The 23,534-nt window shown below is 39.7% G+C and overlaps 1 protein-coding gene across 7 annotated transcripts in view; it reads left to right on the forward strand.

The window, feature by feature from the left end:
* Window positions 1-23,534, forward strand: part of SULF1 (sulfatase 1) — a 63,413-nt gene that overhangs the window by 12,890 nt on the left and 26,989 nt on the right. For 3 of the 7 annotated variants that reach the window (XM_053962418.1, XM_053962445.1, XM_053962436.1), the window contains exons 3-9: window positions 5,240-5,391; window positions 7,432-7,601; window positions 17,103-17,253; window positions 18,262-18,437; window positions 18,989-19,117; window positions 19,381-19,437; window positions 20,418-20,547. In XM_053962418.1, coding sequence (XP_053818393.1) covers window positions 5,240-5,391; window positions 7,432-7,601; window positions 17,103-17,253; window positions 18,262-18,437; window positions 18,989-19,117; window positions 19,381-19,437; window positions 20,418-20,547 — 965 coding nt within the window. Of the gene's footprint in view, window positions 1-5,239; window positions 5,392-7,431; window positions 7,602-17,102; window positions 17,254-18,261; window positions 18,438-18,988; window positions 19,118-19,380; window positions 19,438-20,417; window positions 20,548-23,534 lie in introns of those variants that run through there. The other 4 variants (XM_053962427.1, XM_053962463.1, XM_053962471.1 and 1 more) reach the window with 3 other exon arrangements.

The raw sequence follows: 23,534 nt of genomic DNA on the forward strand, positions 1-23,534 counted from the left end.
AGGCTAATGCCTTTTGCAACTGCAAAAAGTTATAAAATCCTTAATGATCTTTTTGGTTGCAATGGTAAACCTGGCAGCAACTGGGAAAGACCCACAAAGCTGGAGAAAAAGTAAAAAACCTGAGGTTTTCTACCGCATTTGAGTTACAAGACTGGGAACCGTGTAATCTGAATTATATTCTTGGCAATGCTACAGGCTTCCTGCATGACTTGGGTCTAGCTGAAGGTTAGCCTCTTGGTGCCTCAGTTTCCTCACCATATTTTTTGGGACAATGCTTATTTCATTTCCTAGGCAGTGCTGGCATACTGAGTTGGCTTTCTATGCTCCAGTGATGTGATACACTAATCCTTTGCAATTTTTCAACAAAGGGAAAAATCAAACTTCTAGGGTTTGAATCTATGGCTTGCATTATGGGAAGAAAGCAAGGAAGAATTTACTGGAATGATTTGGAAGCTGAAATTATGCTGGGTTCTGTCCACAGAAGCATAGAATCACTGTGTTTGAGTCCTGAAATGTCATATAAACAGTGCCTTGCAACTCCTGTTAATGGTTTCCTGACTGTTAAAGGAAGTGGCTGTCTACTTAAAGCTCTTGTCTGGGTCACGGTGACTAAACCTTTCTGCAGTGTGGCTTTTTAAAGGTTTGCATTTGTTTTAACTCGGAAACGTTCCCATAAGCCTCAACAAATAACAAGGGTGTAGAAAATAATATATGTCTTTTGATCCACAGAAGTGCAGAGATGTCTCACTAGTAGATGTAGCCCAGTTCACCTGTGCACTAATCCACTAATGCTGACAGGAGTTAGAGGACTAACTCTATTGTGTAATACTGTAAACTATTAGTCATAATTGCTAGAAAAAAGTGCTGGGAAAAGAAGTCCTGGGAATTATGAGAATTTGAATCACACTCAGCTGTAAGTATTAGAGAGCCCCTGTATCAAATTATATTTGTCTTGCACCCTTTGCAACCCTCTGGATCTCTCATTCCAGTACAGAAATCATTAGCTAATTGTAAAGGGGAAAACAAAACCCTGTCTTAAGGCATCTGTTCATGTCAGGTACCAGACATGTATATTCTGCAGCCCCTCCAGAGACACATAGATGTCTGTAAAACTGTTCACCATGCCATGTGTTGTTGTTTGCATAAACATAATTGAACATACTAATACAGAATACAATTATTCTGATATACAAAGCTACACTACATGTGATTAGAAAATAACAATGTGTCCTGGGAACAGTTAGCAAAACTGCCAGAATGCAGATAAAAATTGTCTTATTAAAATGCAAAAGTAAGCATTTATCTTTGCTGCTATCCCTATGGGGGCCATTACACATAATAATGAAAAGATGTCCCTTGAAATGGCATTACTTTTTAATGAGGCTTTTACCCACTGAGTCATAATCTCCATTTTACTAATTACAAGCAGAAATGGCTTCCTAAACCCTTCCTAAACCCAAACTGCTGAGTACAAGCAGCTTCTGAAGATGAGGCTTCCCAGTCGGTTCTCAGACTTGGGCAATTCAGCAAGTGTTGGGCTACAGCTAAGTTCAAGATGGGGGTTGACTATACAAGCCAAGCATATGAAGACCCAGCAAAGACATCTGCACATCACAATGTCAGTTCCTGGGCAGTTCTTTGACATATTCCATAGTGCTTTACTTGTTAACAATCCTCTGGTTCAACAAAAAACAACTAGGACAACCATGGTGATTACTTACTGATTGTTATTTGTCCCATGGACACTCCTGTGCTTTCCTTTTACTCTGGGCGCTTGTCTTCATTCAGAGCCTGAAGGGCCAGACACTAACTGCTGGTACTGGGCCCCAGTTCTGACTCACTGGCCCTGTCCTATTCTCAGTAGTACTCAAAAGACCACATGGTGCAAGGACTGAACGCTTGTATTTCAGTAAAAGCCTGAAAGCCTTTCCCTTCATCTGTCTAATTACTCATATCCTCTTGAGTTTATGACCAATAAACCATTTTTGGTTAAAGCATTTTGGCAAATATAATCCATTGTCACAGCCACTGTTTCTTCTAGTATTCAGGTCTTTGCTGCACATTTGACATGGGAACAGGGGGAAACATCTATTTCTGCAAACTGTCACTCAGGGAGCTGCTTAAAATTTGACAGCACTGAGATTATTTTTATGATAAAATACTAAATCATTGCCAACACAAAGGTGAATGGTTCAGGCTGTCAATCTGAGGTCTCATGACATGAACTGAAATATGGGGTTCAACGGGCCAAAAGGTATCTAACAAAACATTAAAGAAAATTAAGTAATCTAAAGCAAGGAAACTCCAAGATGAATTGGCCCTCCCCAGCTCCAAGCCATCCTTTCTTTTCCAAATTCAGTTTATCTATTCTCGTCCTTATGTCCCAAGTAATTTCATCCTTCATTTTATGCTGGTGGCTTTCTCTCAGGTAATGAATACCAAAAGAGAGAGTCAGGAGTAAGGGAAGCTGATGGGTTTTTGTTTTAATGCCAAAAATTAAATTCTGGGAACATTCTCAAATCCATAAAGGAACACTCCATTGCGACGCTAAAGTGAGAAGGTGGAGTAATCATCTGTGTGCTACAGTTTTTCTGAGCTTGGTCATTTTGAGGCAGATTTTCATACCCACCTCTGTTATTTATAAAGGCCCTACATCAAAACCTACAGACACTAGAACTTCTTATAGAAAAGTTTGACAATTATTTTTAAATGGGTGAACCCATTTCTTTTTCCCCAGTCTTTTTCTTGGAAATTACTGAACTGTTTGGCTAAAAGGTTCCATAGAGCAAAATACAGCCTGAGTCAGATAGCATGGAAACTATCACCACTAATGATTAAAGTTTGGCAAGAACTGTAAATAGCAGAGTCCAGGTCTCCAAGTGAGTCAATTTTATAATACATGGGGAAGTCAAACCATCCTATATGATAAATTGTCACAGCTTCCATTTCACAATTTGAAAGCCTCTGATATTTTGAGAGACAGGCTGGCAGTAGAGCCCTTTACTGATGAGCACAGCACACAGAGGTTCCCCAAAATCGTACAGCAGCTGCTGGTAAACCTGGGATGGCACTCAGAAGGGCTGACCTCAGATTTCCCATGTAACCACAGATTGCCCTTGGTTTTGTTCAACTCAACAATGCTTCCTCTCTCTTACATCACTCTCCCATACTTTTCTTCACTGTTGTCTCTCTCTGACTTCTCTTCCCCTTCTCCTTTTTCCTTGGTTTCCCTTCTCACAGAATTTCAGCCTTTACCCATATGCTTTCCCATAATATCTGGCTGAGAGTTTAAACCAGTTTGGCTGCCTTAGATGAGAGGTATGGTTTCCATTCCAGGAGACAACAGTGCTGGGCACGTATTCCTTGCCCACTGTCACTCTCTTCACCTCACAGTTCTTGATTTCTGGTAGGCCTCAGGATAAAAAAGGAGACAGGTTGGATTGCTTTCTTGGTGGCTGTGGGAAGAAGAGCTAGAAGCCTGGTCTAGTGTCTGTAGGACTTGTTTTTATGTCGCATTCTACATGGTATAGGAAAGTAATATTATATACGACTGTAGTCTCTGGTTACATTTGGCATTTGGCAGTTCCCTGATTGAATTGCATCATATTTATGTTGCCTCAGACAAGTCTTAATTATGAACACTTTGATTTTTCCACCGGTTTTCCCAAGAAGTTCACCATGCCCACATCAATCAGATCTGAGTTATTTGAGCCCTTCCACAAATGTGCTTTTTTTGGTTAGATTGAATGTGTCTAGGTTGGATGTGAGGCTTTCCAATGTGACTTCATTTCCTAGTAGGAAACAAGTACAGGGATTCAAGGTATGTCCCACTGCCCAGCTGAGGGACAGCATCTCTGGGCAACAGTTCTTTGCAGACAAGTCTGACTGCTGAGTTGGGGCTGGCAGCAAGGACAGGGCTGGGCACTGTGAGGGGTGCAGGGACAGCTGTGAAGAGCTCTGTCCCTGGAAAGGGCGAGGTCTCTGTTATTCCCTCCTCCTCCATGGTGTCTGATTTTGTGAGCACCAGGAGTACCTGTGTGCAGACTGCTGGGGACACAAGCAACAGAACTGCTGGCACAGGTGACCCTCCAGGGGCTTGTAAACCTCAAGAAAATTAAAAGGGGGAACAGTGAAGATACTGAGACACCCCAATAGGTCGCTGGGACTGAATTGGAGATAATAAATCCAAAAAAAACCCCACATGGCAGACCTGATCAGGTGTTTTGTCACTGCAGTGCCCAGGCAGTGGAAAAGCAGAATGGACCCATCCAAACTGACTATTCGATCCAGGTCACAGACCATACACAAGCAGATAGAGGCCTCCCATACCCCTCTCTCCCTAGAAGCAAAGTGGCTGCATTTTCCAGGGTCCTATGCCAGCATTAATGCTCCCTTCCAAGGGCAGCTGGCTGGCTTTTGGTGTCTGTGTATCTTTGCCACAGGCAATCCACAACTCCCAGATAGCGGGGGAGCCCACTGTATTGTGAGATTGCTTTTTTTTCCCACTTCCTTGCAGATGAATTGGCAGGAGAACCTATAAACCTACAGCAAAGGCTGAAATTTTCAGTCTGAGTGGGCTCAGACTTGTAACCTTGAGCTAATGGGAGAACATACATGGAGTTTGGCAGGCCAGGTAGAGGATTTTGACCTCCAAGCCTTTGCCTCTTTGTAAGTTTTGCCTTAGAGATGATGTGGCAGCAAAGCAGGGTGGGGATCCCTTCTTGCTCTACCTGAACATGTCCTAATGGGATAGAGATCTGTACTTCCCAGACCTTTTATCAAACCAGCAAATGTAGCCAGGATAGCAAGCCTGAACTTTCAAAAAGTCAGAAGCCAAGCTCCGAAACATCACAGGACTTGCTTAAAACCACAAGGTGTTTCTCAGATGTTTCCTCTGGGCACTGAGCTTTTATTTCATATTCAAGTGGAAACCAAGAGGAGCATATTCTTTCTAAAAGAAACCCTGAAAATATTTCACATGAAACTAGATTCCAAAAGATTAAGAATAAAACATAGAGTCACGAAGGCTTTCAACTCTCATAAAAGTCTGGAAATAACTTATTTTCATTTTAAAACCCTCTAAGCTATAAAAGGAAGATTTTTGGTAAAGCAACTCTGACTCATTCTAACACATTTTCTCTTCATTCATACGTTCTTTTGACTCAGACTAAAGGACTTGGATTGCAAAGCCTCATGTGTATGTGTGTCTGTTCTTTATTTTTTTTTTTTTACTTCACAGCTTTTTTTGGGAAATACCTCAATGAATACAATGGCAGCTACATCCCTCCTGGGTGGAGAGAGTGGGTTGGATTAGTGAAGAACTCTCGCTTCTATAATTACACCATTTCTCGCAATGGTAACAAAGAGAAGCACGGATTTGATTATGCAAAGGTATTTTCCAGACACATAAATGCCACATGATTAATCCATATAAAAATAACTTTCAGATAATTAATTAACCAAATAATTAATTAATTAAACAACTACAACCATGAAATTGAGATGTCATTTTCTCTCCAGGGCCTTTCAGATCAATTTCCACGTGAGAATATTAATCACTCAACAGAAGAATGTTCCCAAGGCTCTTCAGTGGAGCCTGGTGATACCTCCCTCCTTCCTCTCCTCCCTCCCTCTCCCTGACAGAATGTGATGTTTTGGTGGTGGAAGCAAACAGCAACTAAAAGCCTTTCCCAAAAAGAATTGTGCCCCTTATGCTACTGAACTTTAAAGTTTGCTGAGTGTTGTCAGGTATTACCCACAGAAGAGCCTTGGTTAATGTTGTTTTCCATTATAGAGTACACACCAAAGAAAGGCTGTATGCCTGTGGTGTCAGACTCCAGATATGAGTATGAGAGTAGATAAGGACAAGAACACGGCTGCTGGAAAAGTTCAGAGCTTGTTTGTGCTCCTGACAAACTGTGGAAAGTATGCCAAGGTGACCTGCCCACTGCCATGAAGTTTCTTGGAAAGGCTTAGGCGGGCAGATCTCAGACAGTTCAGCCTGCAGAAAGCAATCTGGAATTTCCTCATATTGTAGCTCAAGGAAGATGATACAGATGTTGCAGCTGTGGTTTCTGACCCATGTAATGAGTTTTTATTGGAAGCTAGTGACGCCTGTTTCTGATTTTCCCATCCATAGAAATTACATTATACTGATTATATATTTATACAGAGTAAAAAAAAGGAAATAACCAGAATACTGGTTAGTTATACATTCCTTACACACCCTGTGCATATAGCTAGAATAAACAGGGAAACAGGAGGGGAGTAGATGCTTTGGGAGAGCAGTCATACAGGCATTTCACTCAGGCCACAAACCCAGAAATTATCACAGCCCTGGTGCCTCACACTCATTATCCATTTTGGAAACTAAAGGATCACTCACTGTCTCATCCATGTGCTTGCAGTGTTTGTAGCAGCCAGGGCTACTGTGCATGTTCCAAGTGTGCTGCAGGAGAGGGGAAGGGGCAGGGGACAGGCAGTGGGTGACCGAGGAGGTCACAGCTGGTTGGCTTGTCCTAGCACTGACATGCGACACAGACCTTGTCCCTCAGGCTCTGCTTTTGCAGCTGTTCAGGGCCTTGAATCCACAACATAAGATTAGTCATGCCTGGAAGTGCTTGAAATTACAAACGTTGTCTCAGCACTTTCTCAATGAAGCTCGAGCTAGACCTCCAGGCCAACAGTGAATACTCCAACGTGGCAGGTGGTTTAATTTAAGTTTTCATCTATTTTTCTTAGTTCCATTTCCTCCCTTTTCCTTGTAGGCTTCCATTTGCCACCTTAGCTGTGGGTTAAGCCAGTTTATTAGCGAGTCACAACCTTAATCTCAGCAGCTGCACTGCTTAAAGTTGCACAATTAAATGAACAGAGCCCACAGGAATTCAACTGCTCCCTGCATTCTCATTTGCAATTTCTTTGATTAAGACTTTTTGCAATCTGTTGCCTGTTGTAGCTGTCTTCCACTTTGTACATATGCAAAAGTATAGTCTGAACAAAGAGTGTGCAACAAAGGTTTATGTAAACATAAAGCCAGATTAAGATTCAATGTTATTTGGGAGCCATTACCTTGTGAGGTGTTTCATCAATGATATTTAAGAAACACATCTTTGTCAGTACAGTCTGCCATTTTAAATGTTACGTAGCATTACATTACCAAATCTGGTAATCAAATTTACTTAATACAACTTGCTGCTGTATCTGATTTGCAAAATACTGTCTCATTTTATGTGGAATTGCCTGCTTAAGAAAGTAATTACTGCTCAGTCTCCCCTATGCTCCCGCAAATCATACGTCTCTTTGATGGTATGCTTTTACTTCCTGATCTCAGCTTTAATGAGGACTTGAAAAATAACATAATAACATGATAGTATGTGATCTAATTAATCATGCACTTTGTAACTTTTGCTTTGTGTTAATCATATGTTCCAGGACTACTTCACAGACCTAATCACTAATGAGAGCATTAATTACTTCAGAATGTCTAAGAGGATATATCCCCATAGGCCCATAATGATGGTCATCAGCCACGCTGCACCCCATGGCCCCGAGGATTCTGCACCGCAGTTCTCAGAGCTCTACCCCAACGCTTCACAGCACATGTAAGTGAAACTCACACTGCCAGACCCGATCCTTGTATCTGCTTCTGCGAGGGATTTGTTTATGGAGACGTCGCAGGGAACAGGGAATTCAAATATAAGACACTCATGTAAGCAGAGAATGTTTGCTTGTTTCTTTTGCTGTGCTTGTTCCTTTTGCGGGGGAGAGTGACAGCTCTGACCATTATTAAAGCAGAGAGAAGCTCTTTTCCTCCTGGGAAGTTGTGGGAGATTAAAAGGTCAGTATTTGGCTTTGTAAGGGCAGCTTCTTACAATACCCTGAAAATATGTAGACACAGGTCAGGATCTGTTGGAAAGATATTACTTCCTTCGTTTCCCTCTAAGATATGTGCTTCCTGGGCTCTAACTAACTGAATGCATTGAGAGTAAAAACACCCTTTTGAAGCTTTTGAGAGCACCAGATTTGTTTATAGACTAGATACTGGCAGATTCCCAAAATAGCCTATCAGTCTGCACTTTTAAATAACATGCTTAATCAAAAAAACCCAACTCTTCATTTTGTTTCTAGTAAAAAGCCACTTCAGGTAAAAATCTGTGGAGAGTTCACATTTGTGGATTCCTCATCTTGCTTCCTACCTTGAATATTCTGGGTCCTTTTCATTATAGTGAGAGGCTATGGAAGATTTCCATTGCACTTGTGACTCCCATGGGTTTGTAGACCAGTCTTTCAATTTGTTCTGAAACAATGTATTTTCACATCTTTAGAAAACAACAGAACAACAACAACTAAAAAAAGTCCAAAAAAAACTTAATAAAATATTTCATTTGGATTGTACATTTATCTGTCCTCTCAAAATGAGGATAAATCAATTTCATTAGACAATGGGAAAGCTCCTTGGTCTAAAAATTGTATTTTGGACACTCTGCAGTAGTTCACACACCAGTATGGTTTTTCAACTTACATCAAACACTTTAAAATTTCTAGGAGTAGTAGTTACTGCATAAACTGCATGCATAAACTGATCACTGGTTGGGGCCAGAAAGAGATTTGCTGTTCATGGCACATGGTTACATTTTTGTTGTTTCACATCTTTTATCCTCTTACTGGCTGCTACTTTCTAGATATTCCAGTTTCCCTGACCCTATAATCTTATATTCTCCATGATTCGACATTCCTGAGACCAGACTTTGCAAGTAATGCAAACCAGTCAGCAATATTTTGTAGTTACTAAGATATTCAGAGTAGTTTCTACCCATATAGGGAACTAATGAAGTTGAGATTTTAGTTGGTAAATAAGGTAGACACGAATACATGAAACCTGTTATATTGGGTTGTATGAAAAAAACGTTCTCAGTCCTGAATTATGTGCTCCAGCAGAAAGTAGCAGGGAACAATGTGAGGGGTGAGGGGGAAGTAGAACCACAATTTTTTTTCTGTTCTTCTAGCTTCTGAAAATCACGAGTTCAGGTGAACATCCATGTCAGGGTGCCCCATTCTCTTTGCATTGGTTTAATCTCTCTTTGAACTCAGGTGGCAGCCCCACCATCCTGTGGCAACAAGTTCTACGGTGTCACTTTATGCACTGGGGACAAAGGGCTACTTTTTCTTTCCTTCTAAACCTGCAGTTTGGTTATGCCACCTGTGTCCCCTACTTCCCATTCTGTGAAGAATAATGAATAGTCACTATATCAAATTGAAAGGATTTCTCCCATGTCTCCTTTCAATTGTCGCTTTTCATTGCCAGAGAGTTATATCTATTTGTTCTCACTCCATTCAACAGATTGTCTCCCATTTAGTGGCAGAGACTGCCTGGCCTCAGGCAAGCCATCCTGCCTGCTGGGGGACTATCCATCATACAGGAGGGCAGGATCCAAACTGCTTCCGCTTAGCTGTGGGGATGGGAGAAAAGCACTGAATCATTGTATTTCACCCTACCTCTCCCCAGGCCAAAGAAACTCATTTTAGGCTCCTTGCTCCCTTCTGACAAGTGCTTGTAGGAACTTGCTTTGGTTTATCATGCTCTTGACACTTTCTGCTGCTTGGTGTTTTCAGCCTCCTTGTTTTCTAGCTTGTGCTGGTAGAACAAAAGGCTTTAGTTAGTCTCCAAAATTTTAACTGTGTCTCTACCTTATATACAGGTTACATGTTACCTGCAAAAATTAAGTAAAATCCTAGCTACAATTAATTTTTATTTGTGTGGACTCCTGGGGTCTAAATACCTTGCTCTGCTAGGCTACTTGTGAGAGCACTCAGCTGTGCTTCTTCTTTTCTTCTGGTGTTGTTGATTTCTTGGCAAGCTTCTTGCAAAGAGTTTTTTTCTCCAATGACCTTAAGAGATCCTTGCTGGCTTGTTTTGTGTTTCTTATTGCACTGACTGACTGCATGTGTTAAAGTTCAGTCTGCAGACTGAGAAATGAGACAAATTGAAGATAAACTGCTAATTTGGGTTTGGGTGGCCAAAGATTCCGACTGATTTCTCTATCAAAAATACAAGCAACGTGCTCTGAAAGATATGAGAAGTTCAGTTCTCATAGAAATATTCTGTCTTCCCTATGAAAACAGAACAAGAACAATAAAATCCCTCCTGCCAAGGTTTGTGTAATCTGAACATTTAACCCTTAGGTTTTCTTCTTAGGTGGTCAAGCACCATTTGAATCTCTTTCGTTCTGACCTTGGGTGACAGCCATCTGACCTTGGATTTTGTTTTTAAAAATGTAGTTGCTGTATCATGTTACTGTAACGCCTACCTCCAACAAAGAAGGGAAGCCAGGTCAAAAGCTGCTTGCTGGCTTAACAAACTGAGATGGAAGGTTATACCGACAAACCAAGGATTAAGATAGCCTGTCAACCACATGTAAGAAGTTTTGCTTAAGAGAACAGTAGCTGAAGCAGACCCTTAAATTACATGATGTCTCTTTGCTGGTAAAGTGCCTGCTGAAGATTTAAATGCTGCCTCTATAAATTAAAACAAAACAAAACCAACATAAAAAAAACAGCCCAAAAGTTTGTTTAGAAGAAGTTTTCCACTGGCACATATAAAGAAGGGAGTGGCTATGGCAGGAAATACTCCAGTTCAGGGAGAGCTCTGCCCTCAAGTGTGGGCGTCTATTGGTCTCATTTCTTCGCTTATCAACATGGCAAGAATAAAATCAAATTAATGCAGCAGCAAAGTCCTTAAGACTCATGAAAAATACATCAAAGACAAAAAGAAAATTAAGAATTTTGCCATCATTATGTTACAGTCCTGTCGTCCTCAACACAAACAGGCTCTGGAGTGGAATGGAAAGTCTTACAAAGACAAGAACAGTAATGATGTACACACTGTTTACTTATTAAGTGATTCCTGTTAATTCTTATTAACTCCAGTTTAAAATGAAGCACAAACTATATCATATGGGAAGCAGCAGACTCTTTATTGTTTTTAAGCATCCATTCTCCCCTCCCACTCTCCCCCTTCTCCTCTCCATAATGTATGTCCTATTTCTGACATCTAGAAATATTTCTGAAGGTTTATCCTGGCTGCTATCACCATAATGAGTGAAATATTTTCTGAAAATAAATCATACTAATGCATGTACTCTAACTATCCCCAGACATTATTTCTGATAAATAAAATGGGACTAGAGAAGATGTACTAGATGAAAGCAATACATAGATTTTTGCTGTGGTAATGAACATCATCTGTTAGGGAGCAGGGTTGTTAGACCTTTGGAAACGTTGTTGTTAAATATGAAGTTATGTTACAGGACAATCTTGTTTCATCAGACAGACGAGCAGGTAAGCTTTGACTCAAAGGATGCTCTGATGAAAGCCTGAATTATCTGTTATGCTCAGGGCCCCTGGCATTTTAACTTCCCTTTACCTTCCAGTGTGAACCAGTCTTAGAGGAACTGTGAATCAGACCTAGGCTGTTTATAAGCTGTGAAGTAAACAAATATTAGAAGCAAAAATCTACAGGAGGCAGGTTTACTGAAGAATGTAAAAAATGGAAATCTGAACCACTGCTGGCTGTGCTGAGTTTAAATACTTGGGCTGGCAGGAGGACTCACAGCCAGATTTTATGACTACCTGGAAGCAATCCTATTGCCAAGCTAGAAACATTAGGAGGAGCAGATAGAAATGGAATTTGATCTATCTTGGAATAGATCAGAAAACTTCACAAGCTAAGAAAAGGTAGGTGATATGAAAGGCAGAAGTTTATATTTCCATTTAAAGATCATATGAAAGGTGCTGATATACCAGGTGTGCAGGTCTGCAGTAGTGTAGCATCAAAAGAAATCTTGTAGCTCTGGATCCCCAGAGCAGTCTTCAGTGTGAGTTTGGGGTGTGAGGTGGCTGCATCTGGAATCACTGAGGCCAAGTCTCAAACATGTGTCAGTACCAATGGCACTTCTTGTAATGTGGACACGGGGCCATTAGAGTGGGATCATGCATTTGCATCAGTAATAAATCTCGACATGGCAGTGTGCAATGTCACTACTGGCCCGAGGCCTGCTTGGACTCCTGACTTAGAGATAAGCGATCACAATGGTCATTGTGAGTGTGATTTTAAAGACAAGACAAGAAGAAATGGTGTGAAATAGAAATGTAAGTAATATTCTAGTTGCACAATTAACTTCTGCAGGAGCAACTAATAATGTTTCCTAAATGAAAAGGTGTTATACTTAACAGGCAACAACTGTCTCACTTTATTCTAAAATATAGCAGTTGTGTTCACTTCAGGAGTGAAACTTTCATACCCCACATACCCAGATCGATAAATATCACTGGGTTTAAAAGAGTCCCCTTTTAAAAGGCAGAAGAAGCAGACCCAGAGTGGTGAAATTCAACTTCACATTAATAATGACCATGGCCACTGGTTGTGGTTTTGGTTTTTTGGGGTTTTTTTTCGTTTTGTTTTTTTTTTCCACTTTTAATTTTGCCCAGAACCTAGGCTTCCTGCTTTCCAAGAACAGTATCTAAACCTGGAAGTCTACTTTCCCTGGAAACAAAGAATTTGTTTCCTTTGTTTATTTTCACTTGAAGAAATACGACCACTTATGCTGTGTTTGCTAATCATATTTCAAAGAATAATAGAGGTGCTAATTCTATACAGAAACTATTCATTTTTCTCAATCAGTTTTACCAAAGGTATTATTTTAAAATGTTGACTTTTATTTTTATGAAATGAAAATATTCTTGGGGTATCTAAGTACTGTATTATTTTCACTAACTGGAGGACTCACAATCCAAAAAGAAGGTTAGCCAAACACTTTTGGGACAAAACCCCCTGGGAACTTTATGGAATTATTCAAACCCAACATTTTTAGGCAGTATTTTTGTGAACATAATTTCTTTTGTTGAGTAGAAACAGGAAGAAATTACAAGAGGAAAGGTTGTAAATAGGGGCAAACACAGATTTTTACTATAAGCAACTGAACAAATGTTTGGAAACATACTTGCTTCTCTCCACATTATCCCATCTGTTAGAGACATATATATTTAGATTAATTTTTAAGAAAGCAAATGTTAATTTAAAGTTATACTAAATTCTTGAAGCTCTTAAAACATTCTGTACTCTCCCAATCCTTTCTTAACTGTAAAATATATTTTTGTAATAATCATTTGCAAAACATCTGTATTCCATTTATTCCATTGAATATGACAATTCAGTTACTAGTAGAAGCTAGTGAAACTTGTTTCTGAATTATTTGTTTGAGAACACCATTTTAATAGATCATCAAGTACAAGCATCCATTTTTTGGTTTGTTGGGTATTTTTATTGTTTCTTGCCTAACTTAAAGTTATTGTGGTGCCTTAAAAGCCAAATAAGATGCATTCTTAATTTAGAAGTTCAAATTTAAATATATGAACATAGTAAATATGTTGTCAGAAAGAGTTACTGAGGCCTTTTGATTGCAGCAGTGACTGCTAATACTGCTCCTTTTCTCTCAACATAAGTATCTACTTGAACTGATGTTTACAGACAAATAAACTACGTATTTTGAGGAGAATCTTTTTTTAAAAATGCGCTAATGCTTATGAATATTTATTCCTTCCATAGTCTGTACATCACTTGATTATCATTGCAAATTTCTCTCTAAACTTATTCACATAGGTGACTGACCACAAAATCTCAGTGTGAAATGTTCTCATTATGCCTTTATAGGAAAGTGTCTGTGCTCAGCATTTGTTATTGCTACGTAACAGTTAGAATTTTTTGTTAGTTTAACTGAGGGTGTCAATTTAAAATTTTATTAATCTAATGCTTCCTGTGCCAGAATAGATCTGTTAGGGAGTACCAAGTGGTCTCTGTGTATTAAATTCTTCACAGTATGTGTTGAATATAAAGTGAGCAATGGAACAATCTAGATTTGCCCACAGTATGTGTTGAAATAAAAGTGAGCAATGGAACAATCTAGATTTGCCCAAGTTAGTACATTCTACAAGAATGACAAGTACTACAGTAGCAACTTGCCAGACTTAGAGGCCATGGATAACCTGAAAATAATGGGCTACCTGGCACTCTCTGCTGATCATGGATCAGCTAATGTACTCAGCACAAAATGGACTCCACAACTGAGAGGCCATGGAAGATATGGCACGCATCTTCAACTTCAAACTTCCAATGCAAAGAGAAATCAAGGAAATGTAGATGTCAGTGATACTTTATAGCAGCACTTGTCAATACAGAGCAAAGTTGTTCCCAAAATTGTAAGAATAGAAACAGTGACACACCATGCCGTAATGACTTCAAGGACTTAAAACAGCTGAACATCTAACTGGTATCTCCAGCTGCTTCATGAAAAAATGTTAAGATCAAAAATTATCACTGACCAGGAAGAGGTCTGTCTACATGGATAAGTTTTCAGAAGGCAGCAATATTCTCCAATATTCTCCCTAAGATTTATGTCTGCAGTTTTTGGTTGGTTGGTTACATTTATACAAAAAAAAAAAAAAAAAAAAAAAAAAAAAAAAAAGGTAGATAGATTTGAGGGCAATGTCAGATCTTGGGCCTGGCAGCCAGTGCCATTCTGGCGGATTTCTGAAAGGCCCAACAAACAGGGGTACACAGGGAACATGTACAAGCTGTGGGGTTTTGGAATTCCTTTCTGCCTCTTCCTTAGAACTCTTTCTCCAACAATATGGACCCCTGTTTCATATTTATCCATCAGCCAGTGACACTGGATGTTTCACAGAAGGTTTCTGTTCCTTGAATTGCCTGGGAGGAAAATTCTGCTCTCTCTCTGCCTGCTGCATTTCTCACCCAGAAAATTCAAAATGCATTTGGAAAGTGTCTGCGAATGGTTTTTAACTGCCCTGCTAAACCCTTGAGTGCTGCTTTTAAAAACTATCCATTATGTGGAGGAGGCTGCTCACAATAGCCTGGGAACATAAGACCTGAGCCTGCTTCAGCAGCTGGCTCTCCTTCCTGGCACAGCAGCAGGCTGTCACCACGCTGCCGGCGGAGCGCAGCTCACAGTCACCTCATCCCTCTGTGCCTGGGGCACTCAGGACCCCACTGAAAAAAACTCCAGGGTTTTACTAGGAAATGCTGATTAATCAAAAATGAACTCTTTCATGGGAAAACATCTTGCCTGACAAACTTCCAAGGAAACAGAGAAAAAATAGCGCTGAAAGTATCCTTCTTTTCTGTCTGATAACTGATAAATGGTAGATGACAGAATTCCTAAGACTTGCTTCTTCTAGGGTCTCCCTCTGCTAGGACTGCTGGCTAGCCAGCAACACAGAGGGCTGTGCTCCTGACATAAATCTTATTAATATTATGACAGTATTAATTTTAAAAATCAGATTTCAACCATGGGAAATTACAAAAACTTTGACTTTTCAACATGAAATAAAAGATTTTTCAACAGAAAAGGAATTCTAGTTTATGCTTGTCTTTGCTCAGTAGGGAGCTAACCTTTTCATACTTCATAATCTCTATCAAAGTCCTGTGATACTGTTGCATCACTTCTCTTTTCCCTTGAGACTAATGATTAAGTAGGTTAGTCAAAACTTGCTGTGTGTGTTAAACACATACTTCTCAAATTCTACCTAACTTCTCAAATAATGCTCTCCAGTTAGAATGTGGACTCCACAAATTTATTGAAGTTGATTATCAGTTTACTATGTTATCCTTTCAGCTGATTTTTTGTCCTCAGAGTATGTAGTTAAAGGTTATACATATGATATCTGATATAAAAATCAGCTTCCACCATTCTGGGATCACATACAACCATACAAAGAAAAATGAAACCTAAGTGAAGGACTGGTCAAAGGTACGGCTCTAAGTTATATAGTATTCTGATATTGTTCATTTTAAGAAAAGACACATACATATTTCAGCAGGAAAAATGTACCTTTTGTTAACACACATGTTAAAATTTTCAGTACCTAAACAGTAAATTAATATTGAATTGCATTTTTCTTGCAAACTGAAAAGAGAATAAAAATAATCAAATTAATCTTTCTCTTTATGTTTAATTTTCAAATGTAATGCTGCTGTTCATGTATCATGTACTGCAATGTACAGGGGAAAAATAAAACCCAAAGAACTTAATGAAAATGACAAAGCCTAGATTCCTTCTTTCTAGAGAAGGGAACTGCTTATATGTAGGTGAAACCATTACAGGAAATGGATATTGCTTGGTTTTTCTTCACCTTGTAGTTGTCATGTATGCTAGGCATAAAAATAAGAATGATAGCTTTTGTAACATGTTTCTCTGTAGGAAAATTTACTTGACACATTTTTTGCGGCACATTTTCTACCAAGGTGATATCTCTGGGAAAATATTCTCGTTTCTTACAGGGTATCTTTCAAAAATACACTGGCTGTGGATAGAACACCAGTCTTAAATATTTCTTTTGATGTTTGAGCAAACACCTAAAGCATCATTCTTTGCTTTAGATAGGACTCTGTGCCATACTTCTTCTTAGTACTGGTATCAATAGCGGTGTTAACTCAGTTGTCATGGTTCATTTTATGCTTGTAATGCACTGTGCTTTGCACTCACCTTGAAAATAACATCTCAACAGTATTTAGTGTAGGACTAACTGTAACACTGGTGGTATTCTTTATACTGACTACTAAATTTCTTTATCCCACTGGAAAATACCTTTCATTGACTTTTATTGAAAGGTAATTTCTCTATTGGAAGTACCAGGGCAATTTACCTTAATATTAAGAAGCAGTCCTTTTTCTAACTTCCTTAATCTTTCTTATCTCTATGGGATGCACCATTCAGATAAGCCTTTTTAATGATTGCGGGTTTGTTTGAGAAATAGATTTTGGCAAATCCCTAATATTAATGTGGAACTTGTAGTGATCTTTGAGTCTGAAAGAAAGCTTGGAAAGCAAGTGGTTAAAATATTTTGAGGAGGTGATACATGACCCAATGAATCTTGGAAGCCACTGAAGTGATGTTTGTTGATATTTGTCAGATACCACATGGAATTTGTGATTTAACTGTTTGTTGGCTATTTCTGTGTTGGGGGAGTTCCCACCTGCCTCTGATGCCTGTCATGCTGCACAACTTTTCAGATCCATTCTTTTCCTGCAGCACTCCCAGCTATAACTATGCACCAAACATGGATAAGCACTGGATTATGCAATACACGGGGCCCATGCTGCCAATCCACATGGAGTTCACCAACGTCTTGCAGCGCAAAAGACTTCAGACCCTCATGTCAGTTGACGACTCTATGGAAAGAGTGAGTGCAAGAAACTGCTGTGAATACAATCTTACTAGTCGGTAACAAAATTAAATTAATTAATTCTTTCTTTACCTTCACCAACCACATTCTGGGGCAAGTCATTCTACTATGAGGAATTACTCCACTTTTTCCCAGTAGAATTGAATTCTAGTTCTCTGCAACGTGAGACCAGGGTCCTGGCTTTCCTCTTTCAATTGCTGGGTCAAAAAAAAAGTGGGCTTTTTTAAAGGGAAAAGTCACTGGGCCTAGTATAAAGCCTGGTATTAACAGAAGATGCATCACCTGTGAGTACACATGGATAGACACAGGTGCACACATGACAACTTCTATTCATTTCACACACTCCATTCACAGTTTGTCCTTCCGTTGAAATCTGGGAACCGGCAAATCACAGCAACTCAGGTGTCAGTCTACAAGTGTTTGCTGAAGTTAGGCAATGCAGTGTACTGCTAATTATAGGTAACATGATACATGAACTATTAGGTTTACTTTGTATGACTTTTTGTTCCAAAATCAAGCACCATGACCAAAGATCTTCCCCTAGAGAGATTTCTTTAAACTTTAATAAAAATTTACAGCTTTTTCCCAAGCCCACAACTGTAAGGAATGAGAAAGTTGTAGACTAGCACAGTAAATCAAATCTTAGTACCTTTTCCCCTAAAGCTGTAGCAGACATTTTTCACAAGCTGTGGTTGAGTACACAATGAATTTTGGACATACTAGGGCAACTACCCCGTCATTACCATATTTTTTCTATTCTTATTTTCTGGAGTTGTTTAGTTGTCCCCTCTGTCAAATGTGAAATTGAACTGGTATGTTGATTTTTTCACAGCACAATAAAGGCAAGATGTACAAATACCAGTCCCCAGAATCTGTGTTAACAATGTCATTGATGCCCTCTTTGGACCTGTGTATTTAAGGGTTATAAATGATGGCTATACATGACTCTCCACAAAACATGTTTTGCTACACTTAACTCGGAGTTCTTTCTGTGCTGGGTTGCAGTTACACCAAATGCTTGCAGAGATGGGAGAACTGGAGAATACCTACATTATTTACACTGCTGACCATGGATACCATATTGGGCAGTTCGGACTGGTGAAGGGGAAGTCAATGCCGTATGACTTTGATATTCGAGTTCCTTTCTTTATTCGTGGTCCAAGTGTGGAGCCGGGATCAGTGTACGTTCCCTTATGTCTCTAGCACAGCTGTTGAGCCTAATGTAAAACGTTTCTGAGAGCATGTAATTATCACTCTGTCTAGTTTCATTTCATAAAGGATGCTCTATTATTGCAGAGCAATGAGTCTCATAAACAGGCAGTTTTTTCACTTTGCATATTATGAATAAGTTATAATGCAGATGAGAAAACTGTGTAATGCATAGTCCTATAGGGTTAGACTTGGGTTTTGCTTTTAAAAACGATGTGCTCATCTTTACTGCTCACTCTGTCATTTAGCATCAAGCCCTCATTGTCAATGAGATAAGAGCAGTGTTGCTGCTGCACCTCCTTTTTTAATTGTGCTTAACTTTTTCTTTGTGATGTCAGTCCGCAGTACTGGCCTATCGTTCTGAGCTGTAGACTTCAAAGGGGGTTTTCTAAACTTAGCACTTCTGTAGAGCTTTACATCTTCAAAGGCCTGATAAGCATTAATTATCATTCTATTTCCAAGAGAATGTGAAGACTTACACATTGAACACATGGCAACTATGACCTTTCCTGTTGATTTGCAGTGTGCCTCAGATAGTTCTGAATATTGATCTTGCTCCAACAATTCTGGATATAGCAGGCCTTGACACACCGCCAGATATGGATGGCAAATCTGTCCTAAAGCTTCTGGACTTGGAGAGACCAGGAAACAGGTGGGTCCCATGATCCTTTTTTAGCCAGTTCAGAAGCAAACACCTTAGTAAATCAACAGCTGAGTGGAAAAACAGATTCTGTGAAAATGAGTTGTGTCATGGCAACGACCACAGCTTTCCCATTTCAAGAGTCTCTTAAGTAGTAGAACTATAAAATTGCGTGTATATATAAGTGGAGAGTTGTTTTTTTTCAAAAACAATTTATTAACACTTACAGTGGTGTACTTCAGTGCCAGCAGTAAATGTCATTATTTTACTTTCAGGTTTCGAACAAACAAGAAGACCAAAATTTGGCGTGACACATTTCTAGTGGAAAGAGGGTAATTATTAGGGGTGAGAGAGTTTTGGGAGAGCCTGCCTGCTGGGAACACTCCCTTGCACATGCTTTCCCTTCTGCTTCCTCCTCTTCCTTTTTATGGTCAGAGAAGCAGTAAATTTTGCAAGCAAACTGACAGGCATGACTTTTTTCCTAGTTTCCCACCACTGCCTTTGCAATCTACTGTGCTCCCAAATCCCTTTCTCTGAAGAAATTTGAAAGCATGTTTTTCTGGTGATTCTCCTAGCCCCTTTCCCTAACATTGTGCTTGTGCCCGCTTTTGTCATTATCCAAATCACTTTCTTCCCAAATCTCAGTTTCAAATCCAGCTGTGTAGAATCCTCTTATCATCTGATTTTGTATTTTCCATCATGTATTAGAAGCATTCTTCATTTTTGTTCTAGCTAAGACTTATGTGTAATTGAGATTCATTACTATAACTGCTCCTCTCTTTACTGATAACTCCTTAAACCCTCTTACCTTGCCAGCTGTTGCCATGAAAATTTTCTCTAGGTAAAAACTTTACAGCAATTTCCTTTTGGTACTTTATGATTTTACAGATTATGAAAACCTTGTCTGATGTATTACAAAGCAGTGCATAAAAGACACATCGTAATATGTAAGATACAGCCGACCTTGTGCTGAGTATGAAAGTCCTGTTGTGTCTTCAGCTGTGTTTTCCAGCCAAGAAAGTATTGCTTCAAAGAGTTTTGCTTTCTGTAAAAACCTACATTTATGTATGAATGGTGCTGAACTGTACCAGTTAGACATATTTTAGCAGCACTTATTTATCTTCTGGCAATTTTCAGCCAGTCACCTGAGGCTTTTTTTCAGTATGTGACCTACATCAAAAGTCAGTAACAGAAATGTGGGAGTTTTTTCCCCTAAGACATTAAACCTTCAAGTAGCTTCACTGTTCAAGTTAAATTCATCCTTAGGGCTTAGAACAATGTATCTAAAACATTCCATTTTATTTTTTATAAGCAAATTTCTACGCAAGAAGGAGGAACCCAACAAAAACACTCAGCAGTCTAATCAGCTACCAAAGTACGAGAGAGTAAAAGAATTATGCCAACAAGCAAGATACCAGACAGCCTGTGAACAACCAGGACAGGTAAGCCACAAGTAACCGCAGTTTTCTAAGTGTCACAGGGAAACATGCATTTTACACTACTGGTCAAAAGAATTTGAAGAATATGGCTTTTGAAAGGTAACTAAAAGATCACTGTTGTTAATACCTTCAGAGCAAAAGAAAACCAGACAAATTTCTCTAAGCTGTGGTCAAATTCAAGGTGGTAAGGACCTGGTCCTTCGTTTGCTGTGTTAGTACAGAGCTTATCATAAAACTCCCATGCTCAAACATAACATGAAATTATTACTTTTTCTTTGATCATGTGCATTGATAAATATGCAAGATAGGTCAGTGATAATTGTTAATAAGGGAGAGAATCTTTCTGAGCTGTGAAAGCTTGTACTCACTGGGCTAGTTCAGAATTACCAAAGCAAGCTGGTTAGTCCTAAGGCTACACATAAATTCATTTGCTGGGATGAACAAGTGAACGGTACACTTAGTAATCATCATCCTTTAATATTTATTAAAATACTTTAAATAGAAGGGTCCCCTTGCCTAGAAACACTCCCTATTTCAGGTCACTGTAAGGATTCAGGCAGTGATACCCATACCCAAGCATTACTTTTTCTTCTTGCAGCCTTAATGATTTCAGTGTAATGCCTGACTTTGACACAAAGGTCTAATTGCCTGCTCATAAAACCAGAAATTACTGCACCCCTGACTAGTATGCTTACACCTGCATCTCTGCAGTGCACACACAGGAAGAGAGCTAAACTAAGAAAAGTGACTCCAAATTCTCATCAATCCATCCTGAATTAATGCAATACCTATGGTAACATACGAAGATGGATTTACTGGGGAGATGTGTAAGCGAGCTGAATCCTTCTCACTGACACCACCTCCAACCACCCTGGGGCACACTCTGGGGGCCCCAGGCAGTGGCTTGTGCCTGCCTTGCCGTCCTGTAGTCCATCCCCATCCCCACACACCTCCCTGGAGAAGTGTGAGGTGATTTCTCCCAGGCAGGCGCTTGCGCTTTCCCCTCAGATGTTTGCTCAGACCACTGCAGGCAGCCGTGGGCCTGGCGCTGAGATCTCGGCCAGCTCTTTGGAGCGAGGGCACAAAGCCCTCTCTGTGCTGCGCTCCGCTCCGCTGCCACCCATGGTGCTGAGCCCCGGGCAGGTCGCGCTCTGCGTGGCCAGCCCGAGAGCTCGTCTAGAGAAATGCTTCGTCCCTGCCTTTCCCTTCTCCTCCTGTGGAGTGTAGGGTTACAGTAATTCTCGGTTAATCACAGATTGGACTGGATTCGTGTTTTGGCTGTCACATCCTTGGTCGGGTCCTCTGTCACGGCTCTTACCTCACACATACTCCTTAAACGCAGCCTCTTTTGAAGGGATATACACAATATCGCAGTCTCACCCAAGGGCAAAGTTTTCAGGAGTTCAAGCACTACCATTGTAAACAGACATTAAGTTTGAAAATCTGAATGCTTTATAAAAACTAAAGCAGATCAATGAAGTAATTTAGACTGTTAGACGCTAAGATGTTTCATTTTAAAGTAACAAAATATTTTCTTTGCAATTATTCCTTATATTTATTACCTCTTATGCCAAAATCCAGGTTTGGAATAACTACTTTTTCACATATGAATAGAAAAGGTTAAGTGTCCTGACCAGATACGACACCTGAAGCGGGAAGAAACCCTGCTCACAGGCCTGTTCTCAGTCCAGGGCAGTAGACCATCCCATACTGGTGAATCCAGTTTGATCAAAGGGTGAAGGAAGAAGGGCAGCAGGGAGGCTACAAGAGCAAGAGTGTTTGACAGTGGGTCTCTCACCTACAAACTCTCATCGAGGTCTTTTTGATATGTTGGCTGCACAGAGCCCAGCAGCCATCCCTCACAGCTGGATGAAGGACAGGGCTGAGCTGACCTCTTTGAGACCAATTTTCAGACGCAGCCGTTGGTGTGTACACATTATTTTCTTAAAAAAATAGATCAAGGCTGTCCCTGATAATTCCAACATCCTGAAGGCTTCCTGCAGGGATGCTGAAGTTTAACTTGCCTATGGAAAATTTCTGTTAGGCAGAGCATAATGAGGGGTGAATCATCCTCTGGGCTCGTTCAGCCCGTGGGACACAAACCCCTTCCTCCCACTCCATCCACCCTTGTGCCAGCCCTGGGAAACAAGGCCAGTTTCTCCCTCAAGGACAGACTACCTGTGGTGCTCACAGGAAAGCCAGCATAGAATAAGTAAGATGTGAATTTAAAGACCAACACTGAACTTCAGTGAGGCATTGCAATGTGAAATAAGTGTCTGCAGGATTTTTTCCATGTAGAGAAGTTCTAAAAAGGAAAAAAGTTAGTAGGTCAAATAAATGTACCTTAGTCCAAATGTGTTCCAATGCGAATTTCTGAGCCATCATAGTTTAATGTGAGGTTCCTGCTGCAGATTTGCTCTAATCATTTTGCACCTCTTAGAAAAGAGAAAATATTGCTGTGCATGAATTAACTTTGTTTTATCTTTTGAGATTTGTATAGTTGATTTCAATTACATAGGTGCATATATAGAAATAAAATCTTCATTTAAATTATGGTTGTTTATAATACTTCCTACATTTACTCTAATCAGTTGCAGTTAATATCAGTTAAATTAAAATTACTTTCACAGAATGAGTGATTGCTGACAGATTCTAAAATAGTGAAATTACTGGTCTGTGGGAAGCTGCTGCTAAATGTCTGAAGCTAAGAATAAGCATGTGGGGAATTAATACCCCATTAAAAGCTTGCTCTTAATTTAAATTTACTTTAGTCAATATGTAGTTTATTTGAAAAGGAGAACACAAGGAAGCTGAAAAAGAAAAAAAATTTTTCCAGTATTTAAATGAGGTGCGATCCTGAGATCTGCTAGTTCCAAAATCTCCAAGGCTGTGGTACTCAGGAAAATACTTGCTTCAGCTTATTTTCTCTTTAAAAGAAAGGAAAATAAAGGAACCTAGCATAATCTTTTTCAAATTAAAACTGTCAAAAT

Source organism: Vidua chalybeata, chromosome 1 (assembly GCF_026979565.1).
Source record: "Vidua chalybeata isolate OUT-0048 chromosome 1, bVidCha1 merged haplotype, whole genome shotgun sequence".
NCBI classification, from domain to species: Eukaryota; Metazoa; Chordata; class Aves; order Passeriformes; family Viduidae; genus Vidua; species Vidua chalybeata.